Raw genomic sequence first — 11,217 nt, 5'->3', positions numbered from 1 at the left:
AAAAAAAACTCTTGGCTTTATGTTCTACATTACAAAATTACGTGTTTCATCTAATAATACATGTAATGGGTGTTTGGTGTTCATCCTAGATTTTTTAGTCACGGAATTTGAGTTTGATCCAATTATTTAATAATATGAGTTAATAAAATGAGAGTACTTTTATTCTAACCTCAACCCGTTAACCTCTTACTACAACCTCAACTCTTTAACCCTTTCAGGCCGCCACCGAGAAGATCGCCAAGCAGCTGCAACACCAACTGAACGAAGTCCAAGGCAAGCTAGACGAGACCAACCGATCCCTCAACGACTTTGACGCCGCCAAGAAGAAGTTGAGCATTGAGAACTCCGACCTCCTCAGACAACTGGAAGAGGCCGAATCCCAGGTGTCCCAACTGAGCAAGATCAAGATCTCCCTGACCACCCAACTGGAAGACACCAAGAGATTGGCCGACGAGGAATCATCCGGTTGGGTGGAAGAGCTCACCAAGTGAGATGAGAATCCTGTCATTAAAGCTTTGAAAAAAAAAAGTCCAGAAGCAACGTTAATTAGAGTAGATGGAGCTTAAAACCAGCTATCCTACCGAAACTTCCATTTTTTTTCTTCTTACAAGAGGTTCGATAGAGGCAATTGTAACTGCTTATCGTCCCGGAAAATTCACCGATGAATATTTGGGACAGTCGATTTTGTTTGAACACGGAAACATTATTTTTACGACAAGAAAAAGAAAGTGGCGGAGGAGGAGGAGGGGAAGACGAAGAAGAAATAGGGGAGGAAGAAGAAGAAATAATGAGAAAGGGAAGAATTAAAAACTAAAAGAAGAAAGAATTTTCGATTTTGCTCACAGATAATTACATACATCATGTCCAGACAATTGCGATCTTAGCTTCTCTTCCAGACTTAAGCTCAGCTTAGGGACTCGGTCGAAATTTGTAGCTTTGGGGCTTAGGGGCTCGGTCAAAAAATATATCTGCTCAAGGCAGTATTTTTAGATTTCGAAGGTCGCTGATAGATGCAACAAAGTAGAAAAAAATGTCGACGACTACCTAATAGAAAACATTGAGTCATCAGCGGTAGACTTGGCCTTATTTAGTACTCCACCCAAATTGGTGAGTCGACAGATCTAAAGAATAGAATTTATACTTTGCCAGCATAGGACTATCCCCCTAGAATTTTAGTCTGGTTAATGGTTACTGTGAAATATTGGAAAAAAATTTGGACATGGTTTTAAATTGAGTTTCGTCTTGCCAATAATTGTTCCTTTGTTCTACAACCTTTTGCTACAGTCACATGTTACCTACCTCAGAGAATTATTTATTTCAACCATTTTCGTTTAGTCAAGTCTGACCATAAAATAATATTACCTTAAATTTGATAAATACCTGGCTAACTACCTACCTGCATACTTTACTTTTCTTCTGTCTTTGAAGTGCTCCGATGACCCACTATTATAAAATTGTAAATAGAAAAATTGGTAAATGTTTTTTGTTTTAACATTTCCCCCCTTATTTAGCTTCGCTTCACCATTCCGGGAATGTAATATCCGCAAAACAAAAGGTAGTTGTAACCCTCTTAACTACTTGACTGGATTTTATCTTGAAAGTTGCTCAATATTCAAAACATTTGTTTCCGCACAACTGTTGCAATTTCTTTTTCTTATTATTTTTTTTAGACTTTAAAGAGTTTAGACTTGGACGTTCTTAACTTTACCACGGAAAATTCACACTCATTTTCCATCTCTCTATATTCACAGGACACCGTCGACAGACTGCAACAAGAAGAGGATGCTCGCAACCAACTGTTCCAGCAGAAGAAGAAGTTGGAGCAGGAGAACGGTGGTCTCAAGAAGGACATTGAGGACTTGGAGTTGGCCATCCAGAAGGTACGTAGAATCGAAAAGAATCTATAGAAAAGAAAATAGAAGGTAGAATAAGACGATAGAAGGTAGAATAGAATAGAACCTGGGTAGAATAAAGCAGGAGAACCGAGGACTTGGATTTTGCCATCCGGTTGGGTGGAAGAGCTCACCAAGTGAGATGAGAATCCTGTCATTAAAGCTTTGAAAAAAAAAAGTCCAGAAGAAACGTTAATTAGAGTAGATGGAGCTTAAAACCAGCTATCCTACCGAAACTTCAATTTTTTTTCCAATTTCAAGAGGTTCGATAGAGGCAATTGTAACTGCTAACTGTAACTGCTTATCGTCCCGGAAAATCGAAAAGAATCTATAGAAAAGAAAATAGAAGGTAGAATAAGACGATAGAAGGTAGAATAGAATAGAACCTGGGTAGAATAAAGCAGAAGAACCGAGGACTTGGATTTTGTCATCCGGTTGGGTGAAAGAGCTCACCAAGTGAGAATCCTGTCATTAAAGCTTTGAAAAAAAAAGTCCAGAAGCAACGTTAATTAGACTAGATGGAGCTTAAAACCAGCTATCCTACCGAAACCCGAAACTTACCTTTTTTTTCAATTTCAAGAGGTTTGATAGAGGCAACTTTGTCACCCTTTTCCATATTTATGTGTAGTAATGTAGTATCTAAAAGGGCCAATATTATCTGAACATGTGGAGACTTGAAGACCTTCATAGGTTCGTATAAACTTAACCCATCTTTTGGGGTTCTTTGCTCCTACACCTAAGCCTCAGACTTAGCTTTTTGTGTACGTCAAGACCTTATAGGTACCTTACACAATCATTAGTAATGTCATTATTTCCAAGTAATGATGATGAAAAATCAGAAAATCCGGAATTCCATCATTCGTAATGACATTACTAATGATCATGTAAGGTACCTATTACAGTTGTCAATGTCTTCCTTTGTTCTTGTTTTGCAAAAGTCTGCCCAAAATCGAGGAGAGATGGAGTAAGGCGCCGTATTTTGTACGAGTAGTTAGTTACATGATAGAGTCGAATTTGGGTTCATGCTTCATGCTTTGAAATTTTATACCTAATTCCTTATTCACGAGCCACAATGAATACTGCTTACTGCTGTTTGAATTACGGTAATGGTAACACCTATCACTGATGGTTGATTACTGATTACTATACTTGTGATATGAATTACCGCAAGAACAATCAAATTCGATTTATATTTTGTTATTATTATTATTCGATTTATGAAATAACCCTGATAACGTGCACAGTGCCCACCTAAATCGACATGTAACATTTGCTTTCGAAGAGAGAACGAGGACAGGATAGGAGAAAACCAATCGTTCCGAGAACGAACCCTGTCTGTTTAGGATAAAGATCGCCCCCGAACGAACGGTAAACCCTCAACCTAGCGCTTACAAGGCAGGAACGTTACCTCCCTAGCTAACTAGACTGGCAATAAGTACTTTAATTAATCAAATAAAGATTATTTACGTAATAATTATGATGTTCACGAGACACGAGAGTCAATGTTTCATGTTTTCAATAAGGGACATTGTCTAAAATAACATATGTTTGTATAATAATGTAACATAAGAGAAATTTTAATAAGTAAAAACAACATCATTAATGATGTGTAGGTATAATTATGTACACCTCTATGTAAATAATTATGTACATAGTTTATATGTATAATTATGATTATTTACGTAATAATTATGATGTTCACGAGACACGAGAGTCAATGTTTCATGTTTTCAATAAGGGACATTGTCTAAAATAACATAAGTTTGTATAATAATGTAACATAAGAGAAATTTTAATAAGTAAAAACAACATCATTAATGATGTGTAGATATAATTATGTACACCTCTATGTAAATAATTATGTACATAGTTTATATGTATAATTAAAAAAGTCGGGTGTAAAACCAGGACTTTCCGGATCCTATTCGGCGGATATCCAAATCCGCCAAAAGTGGCCAAAATTCCGCCAACCTTTTGTACCGATCTTAACCAAATTTTAAGTCTAGCTCCTACCGTTCTTGAGATAATTTTTTTACGGACAGACACACACACAGACAATGGCTGAAACTTTGGATTTAGGCTCTAGGGACCTCAAAACGTGTTTTGGTATTTATTTTCTATCTCCAGAATTCTCCAGTAATTTCCAATTGTTGTCTCTCCACTGATTTCTATTGTATCTCCACTCATTTCTAACTGTATCTCCATTAATTTCTAATTGATATGTATTCATTGCAAACTTTGGATTTAGGCTCTAGGGACCTCAAAACGTGTTTTGGTATTTATTTTCTATCTCCAGAATTCTCCAGTAATTTCCAATTATTATTGTCTCTCCACTAATTTCTATTGTATCTCCACTCATTTCTAACTGTATCTCCATTAATTTCTAATTGATATGTATTCATTGTTCTCTCTAATTTCCTTCTAACCGTATCTCCATAATTTCCGTGTCCTCAGAGGTGACGTTGAGAAGCAGAAGAGGAAGATCGAGGGAGATCTGAAGCTGACCCAGGAGGCTGTGGCCGATCTGGAACGCAACAAGAAGGAGCTCGAGCAGACCATCCAGAGAAAGGACAAGGAAATCGCCTCCCTCACCGCCAAACTGGAAGATGAACAAGGATTAGTCGGTACGAGCAGACCATCCAGAGAAAGGACAAGGAAATCGCCTCCCTCACCGCCAAACTGGAAGATGAACAAGGATTAGTCGGTACGTAAAGATAGATAAAGATAAACAACCATTATTTGTAGTTAAAACCCAGTGGGCATTACAATAGTCAAAATTAACAATAGTTAGGTTTGATAGAGGGAATTTTAACTAATAAGGTCTTATCGTCCCGAAAGCGAAAAGGGAAGGAAGACAGGATAGGAGACAGCTAGCCTTTCCTAGAACGAACCAGCCTTTAGAATACAATCTGCGGGAATCGAATCCGCGACCTAGCGCTTACAAGGCGCTAACCTCCAAGCTAACTAGGCTGGCTAAATTCACCCTCAATTCACGACCTAAAACCTCGTCCGTATGTGTAACCCTCCTTTTTCAGGCAAGAACCAGAAACAGATCAAGGAACTGCAGGCCCGCATCGAAGAACTGGAAGAAGAGGTTGAAGCCGAGCGACAGAGCCGCGCCAAGGCCGAGAAGCAACGCGCCGACCTCGCCCGGGAATTGGAAGAACTTGGCGAGCGTCTGGAGGAAGCTGGTGGTGCCACCTCCGCCCAGATCGAACTGAACAAGAAACGCGAGGCCGAGATGAGCAAACTGAGACGCGACCTGGAGGAGGCTAACATTCAACACGAGTCCACCCTGGCCAACCTGAGAAAGAAACACAACGATGCCGTCAGCGAGATGGGCGAACAGATCGACCAACTCAACAAACTTAAGACCAAGTAAGTGGCTCTACTTTAAGGGCAAAGTGGTCCCCATTTATTTATTTCATTTTTACACAATTTAGCTACATAGGCCATTTGCGGCAAATAAATAAGCAGGCCTACAGTTCTTTCAGGAAGTTGTTTCTCTCTAGGAAACGCATCAGAACAGCAATGGAATCAGTGTCGTTTTTGAAGTCCCTATTTAATCTCTTGGAGGGTTTCAGCGTCCCTAATTATTTTATCTTAAGTTCTCAGAGAACATAGAATCTTAAATCAATATCAGGTGTCAGGACCAAGTAAGTAATCAACTGAACAAACTAAAGACCACAATTTAACAAACTGGCCCCACTTATAGGATTTAATTACAATAATAAGGAGAAAAATAGATGGAGTGAAATTAGAAAGGAGAGAAATATTGAGAGATTAGTGTTGGTGGAGAAAGAAAGAGAAATGGATAAAAATCCCAAGGCGCAATGTAAACTATGACATTATCCTGGAGGCGATCTAATCCTCGATTATCTGGGACACTCCTAGTTCTTCAAGATGTACAACTCTAGAAATAGAAAATAACCCACCCTCTCCCTCGTAAATCTCTAGGGCCGAACATGAACGTAATGCCGCCCATAACGAAACCAACAACACCAGAGCCGCAGCCGATCAGTTGGCCCGTGAAAAGGTATCGCACGTCCTCGAAATAACACAATTTATCGTGTTTTTCTGGACTTCTTCAAAGCATGTGACATGGTTCCCTGTTGAATACCATCATTTGTAGTCGGATTTTTTTCGTGTTGAAATTGAGTCGAGTTATCTGTAACGTAATGTAATATATCTACTGTAACAAGGATAATTCCAACTTTCAATTCCTACGGCTAGAAATTTATGGGTTAAGAAGACGCCATTTTGGATTTCCCAAGGTTCATGTATTGGCCCCTAACACGCCATCTAGTTTCAACTCGACTAAATTTCGTATTTTCCTTTAAAGTATGGGAAAAGACTCACAGCGAAAGAAAAATCAGTGGTTGGGTGGAAGAGCTCCTCCAGGAGAACCCTGCCACTTAAAGGAAACCCATAAAAAATTCTTCAGAAGACTGGAAATCATAGATAACTCAACTCAATTTTCACTCGGAAAAAGCACGACTTGTCTTGTGTTTGTCATTGTTTTGCAGATGAGATGCGTTGTGCGATTACCAGTGCATCCGAGCGACAGACCACCGAGCTCCTTCTCTCTGTTTACTTCCCCTTCTTTTTAGATTGACTCGGAAAAAACACGACTTGTCTTGTGTTTGTCATTGTTTTGCAGATGAGATGCGTTGTGCGATTACCAGTGCATCCGAGCGACAGAACACCGAGCTCCTTCTCTCTGTTTACTTCCTCTTTTTTAGATCGTTTAGAATTTTAGAATGTGTCTTGAATTTTGTCTTGTTTAAAAAACAATGGGTATGTTAACTAGAGGATGAATTGAAAATACTATGTCTTCACTTGACTTGGACTATTTGAGATTGTATATTTATACATAGGTTTACTACCTATACAAAAATTACAAATTAATGGGTATGTTTTCTAAAGCGATTTCAGCCCACTGCGAGGCTTAGGTGTAAGGGCGGACAGCCCTCAAAGTGGGGTTAAGGTTAGTGGAATCTCGAAAGCTATTCATGGCCGGGATCGCAGTCTGAATTTAAACTTGATTTATTGGATTGAGCAATCTGGTTGGTTCATTTCATATTTCTTAGCCAATCAAAATTAATTAATCCAATGGTTAAATCAAGGTTATACTCTGATTGTTCCTAGCCATAAGGGTTATGGCATATTACGCTGCATAAGCTTCCGCTCAAGTTATCCTTCCACTCAAATAGAATAGAATATACCTTGTTTATCCTGCCCGAATAGGACTGAAAAGTCTATTTACCCCAGCAAATTTCCGTATATTTGATGGGTTAAAGAATAATACATGTATCAGTAGCAACTCAGTAAAAAGACCTTGCCTAACTTGAAAAAAGAGGGAAAAAGTTTTTTTTTTTTTTTTCAATCGTCACATACATAGTACATACCCATTGTTCCCTTGTTTTCGTCCCCCCCCATTTTCCTCACCCTAGACAAATTTAGTTGTGTCCCCTCCCCCTGTGTATCCGCCATTTTGTGACATGGTTCTGTCTATTGTGTTCAGGGCCGAGAAGGATAAGTGCCAATATCTGTGCGAACTGAACGATGTGAAAGCAACCTTGGATCATCTTACCAACGAAAAGGTATCGAGATGTGGTGTCCTTTTCCCTCGTCAGGGCGCGCTGGTGGCAGACTTTAACTGTCACTAGTTCAACTGATTAGGACCAAGAGATATTGGGAATTTTTGTTGAAATTCAGTCACCATTACTAACTGGGCGTCCACAACGGAGCCCTCGACCCTAAATATCTGTGCGAACTGAACGATGTGAAAGCAACCTTGGATCATCTTACCAACGAAAAGGTATCGAGATGTGGTGTCCTTTTCCCTCGCCAGGGCGCGCTGGTGGCAGACTTTAACTGTCACTGGTTTTAACTGATTAGGACCAAGAGATGTTGGGAATTTTTGTTGAAATTCAGTCACCATTACTAACTGGGCGTCCACAACGGAGCCCTCGACCCTAACCTAGGCCTCGACCCAAGGGAAAAGAAAGGAAAAGTGGTTGGTTGGTATCAAATGCTGGGAAATGACTATCAGGTCATTTTCCTCAGAGAGTAAAAAAAAAACCCATGCTAATGAAGCGCCTCAACGGAGCATTGGCACTCAGAAATTGGGCTGAGTATTTTTTCTGCGAGGGTCGATGCTTTCTCACCCTCACAGCTTTCTCATATTAAAGAGAAGTACTGTCAATATTGATAGTCTACGGACAATATGGGGACCAAACCCCTTAAAGATCATAAATTAATTGACCGTAGCCCAGTAGTCCTTTTTAACACATTGTTTCAATAAAAACACCCTCATTATTATTTGATTCTTTCCTTCCTTCTTGTCACGAACAACATTTACATTATCCGACTCGCCACATTGTGTGCTCCTGGCTAAAGGTACTCTTAATATTGAACCTGAAATTCTCCAAAATGTATCCTGATAATCAAGTATACAAATACATCGATCAGTTGGAGAAGAGAGTATTTGAGCAGGAAAAAAAAAAAAAACAACAACAACAACAACAACAACAACAACAACAACAACAACAACAACAACAACAACAACAACAACATGCTAATAAATAGAAGCGCCTTAACGGAGCATTGACCCTTGTTCCGACCCTTGCTTGAAATGCAGAAATTGGGCTGAGTATTTTTTCTGCGAGGGTCGATGCTTTCTCGCCCTCACAGCTTTCTCATATTAAAGAGAAGTACTGTCAATATTGTTAGTCTACGGACAATATGAGAGTAGAAAAATCGGACTTAACAGGGACTAAAATATTCCTGACTGAAAATCGACGAAATCCCACTGTCTCATTCGGGTCCTAATCTTGCTTTACTACCAATCTCCATAACTTATCGCTTTGACTTACCTTCGAATTTCAAAGCTTTCTAATTCCATTAAAAAAAAATCAGAATAGCTTCATTCTAATTCGCTTTCTAATTCCAATAGAAGTATAGTTTTTTATGGCCTTCTTCTTCTTCTATTCTTAACCAAAAAATAGCGCGTTCAAAAATGTCTACGCTTTCTAAAAAATTCGACTAAATGATTTATTTCCTTTCAGATCAAAGCTTAATTTAGGATCACTTATTTCATTGGCTCTTCCTATTTCTGGCGTGATAGATTTATTAGCTGATTGATCGATTGATAACACAATTGATTGCTTTACAAACCAATTGATTGATTTATGTATTAATTTATTGATTGATTGATAAACCAATGAACATTGTGATTTTTCATAATTTTCAGTGTCTCGCTCCCTACATTATGTATGTACCTAATTATCTACTAATTACCTATCTATTCAACAGATTGATGTATTATTTATTTGTCTAATATCTCTTCCTCTGTATTAGTTGTCTAAAACCTAGAATTTAATATGATTTCTCTATCTGGTATGTATTTTAGTTCGTGCTTACTGTTGTTTAACCAAAAGTGTTGAGTAATTTAAAGTGTTTACCTACCTAACTATTAATTTCTGAAATTATTTTCTCGTAATTTATTTAAAATGTCTTTTCTTAAAAAACGGAAAAAAAATAGAAGAAAGTAAAAAATATGAACTGAAAAAAAAACTCTTGGCTTTATGTTCTACATTACAAAATTACGTGTTTCATCTAATAATACATGTAATGGGTGTTTGGTATTCATCCTAGATTTTTTAGTCACGGAATTTGAGTTTGATCCAATTATTTAATAATATAGGTTAAAATGAGAGTACTTTTATTCTAACCTCAACCCGTTAACCCTTTACTACAACCTCAACTCTTTAACCCTTTCAGGCCGCCACCGAGAAGATCGCCAAGCAGCTGCAACACCAACTGAACGAAGTCCAAGGCAAGCTAGACGAGACCAACCGATCCCTCAACGACTTTGACGCCGCCAAGAAGAAGTTGAGCATTGAGAACTCCGACCTCCTCAGACAACTGGAAGAGGCCGAGTCTCAGGTGTCCCAACTGAGCAAGATCAAGATCTCCCTGACCACCCAACTGGAAGACACCAAGAGATTGGCCGACGAGGAAGGACGGGTGAGTTGACCGTTCTTTGGTTTAGCTGACATATATTGCCACAATACCTATTACAAAAAAAGTCTCAATATTGCCAGCTTAGTTAGCTTGGTCATTCTTCTTCTCGGAATGCCTATCCGTGACGAATGTTGGCGATCATCATGGCAATCTTTAAGAGATTGGCCGACGAGGAAGGACGGGTGAGTTGACCGTTCTTTGTTTTAGCTGACATATATTGCCACAATACCTATTACAAAAAAAAGTCTCAATATTGCCAGCTTAGTTAGCTTGGTCATTCTTCTTCTCGGAATGCCTATCCGTGGCGAATGTTGGCGATCGTCATGGCAATCTTCACTTTATCCACGGCAATTCAAAATAGTTCAGGGGAAGTTTTGTTGAACCAGGTTCTGAGGTTCTTCAGCTAGGAAATCCGTCTTCTTCCTGGACCTCTTTTCCCTGGAAATTTTCCTTGTAAGATGGCTTGAAGTAAGGCGTGGCGTATCTGGTTACGCATGGTGTGTCCAAGGTATTGTACTTTACGTTCTTGGACATAAAAGAGATGTACATTTTATTTAGCCGTCGTTTGTTAATCTTCGTTCCAGGAACGCGCCACCCTGCTGGGCAAATTCCGCAACCTGGAGCACGACATCGACAACATCCGTGAGCAACTGGAGGAAGAGGCTGAGGGCAAGGCTGACCTGCAGAGACAACTGAGCAAGGCTAACGCCGACGCTCAACTGTGGAGAACCAAGTACGAGAGTGAAGGAGTTGCCCGCGCTGAAGAGCTGGAAGAATCCAAGTAAGTAATCTTTTGGTAGACTGTTTATCTGGAGGTTGGTGGTTCGAGTCCAAGTCAAGTCATAAAATTTAGCGTAGTGTATTAAGCGGCGAACGACTACAAACATAAGGATTTCCCATTTTTGGTGCTTCCTCTACTGGCGGGAGAACATGGAAAAATGAAATTTTGAACAGGCCACAACTCCGGCCCTGGTTGTCGGATCGAGCTCAAACTGTACCAAAGAATTTCGTTTTTTTTTATGGTGTTTAACATGGTGTGTCACAACTAGGGTTCCTATTTAAGATTTTGAAGTTGACCCTTCTGGGACCGACACTGGCTCCGGCCAAAATTTGGCGAGTACTTCAAAAATAGTAAAAAAAAACACTACTCTAAATTTCAGTTTTTCATCTTTAGCGATTCAAAAATTATTCAGGGGTCTCTGGACTTTATAAACACTCTGTATTGTCTTCTGCTTATTCCTTTAAAGTTTAAATGAAAAATCGCTTAAACACCCTTACCCACTTTTTTCCCCCAGAC

General features: G+C 39.2%; 4 protein-coding genes across 4 annotated transcripts in view; all 4 read left to right on the top strand.

Moving 5' to 3' along the window:
* Positions 1 to 212: 212 nt before the first annotated feature.
* Positions 213 to 491, top strand: LOC103520900 (myosin heavy chain, muscle-like; the record flags this gene model as incomplete). Its single annotated transcript, XM_008485997.2, has 1 exon — positions 213 to 491. A coding segment is annotated over one exon (279 nt), but the record flags the coding sequence as incomplete, so codon positions are not given.
* Positions 492 to 1,435: 944 nt separating this feature from the next.
* LOC113472186 (myosin heavy chain, muscle-like) lies at positions 1,436 to 2,075 on the top strand. The gene is made up of 2 exons (XM_026831837.1): positions 1,436 to 1,456; positions 1,671 to 2,075. Exons 1-2 carry the CDS (start codon positions 1,436 to 1,438, stop codon positions 1,905 to 1,907), a joined length of 258 nt encoding a protein of 85 aa, XP_026687638.1. The 3' UTR covers positions 1,908 to 2,075.
* A 2,257-nt stretch (positions 2,076 to 4,332) lies between these two features.
* LOC103520899 (myosin heavy chain, muscle-like) lies at positions 4,333 to 10,726 on the top strand (the record flags this gene model as incomplete). Its single annotated transcript, XM_026831836.1, has 5 exons — positions 4,333 to 4,516; positions 4,928 to 5,270; positions 5,850 to 5,928; positions 9,678 to 9,923; positions 10,505 to 10,726. Coding segments are annotated over 5 exons (1,053 nt in total), but the record flags the coding sequence as incomplete, so codon positions are not given.
* A 225-nt stretch (positions 10,727 to 10,951) lies between these two features.
* Positions 10,952 to 11,217, top strand: part of LOC113472187 (myosin heavy chain, muscle-like) — a 1,244-nt gene continuing 978 nt past the window's right edge. The window contains exon 1 of the mRNA XM_026831838.1: positions 10,952 to 10,958. Within this exon, the coding sequence (XP_026687639.1) occupies positions 10,952 to 10,958 (7 nt within the window). The remainder of the gene's footprint in view (positions 10,959 to 11,217) is intronic.

The sequence above is a fragment of the Diaphorina citri genome, unplaced genomic scaffold (assembly GCF_000475195.1).
Source record: "Diaphorina citri unplaced genomic scaffold, Diaci psyllid genome assembly version 1.1 scaffold4241, whole genome shotgun sequence".
NCBI classification, from domain to species: domain Eukaryota; kingdom Metazoa; phylum Arthropoda; class Insecta; order Hemiptera; family Psyllidae; genus Diaphorina; species Diaphorina citri.
Note: the sequence above shows the minus strand (reverse complement) of the source record. Positions and strands in the feature narration are given on the sequence as shown.

Coding starts and splice junctions, on each gene's coding strand:
- LOC113472186 (XM_026831837.1), top strand. CDS start 1,436: ATGACCCACTATTATAAAATT. Junction 1,457..1,670: donor TGACCCACTATTATAAAATT/GTAAATAGAAAA, acceptor TATTTTTTTTAG/ACTTTAAAGAGTTTAGACTT.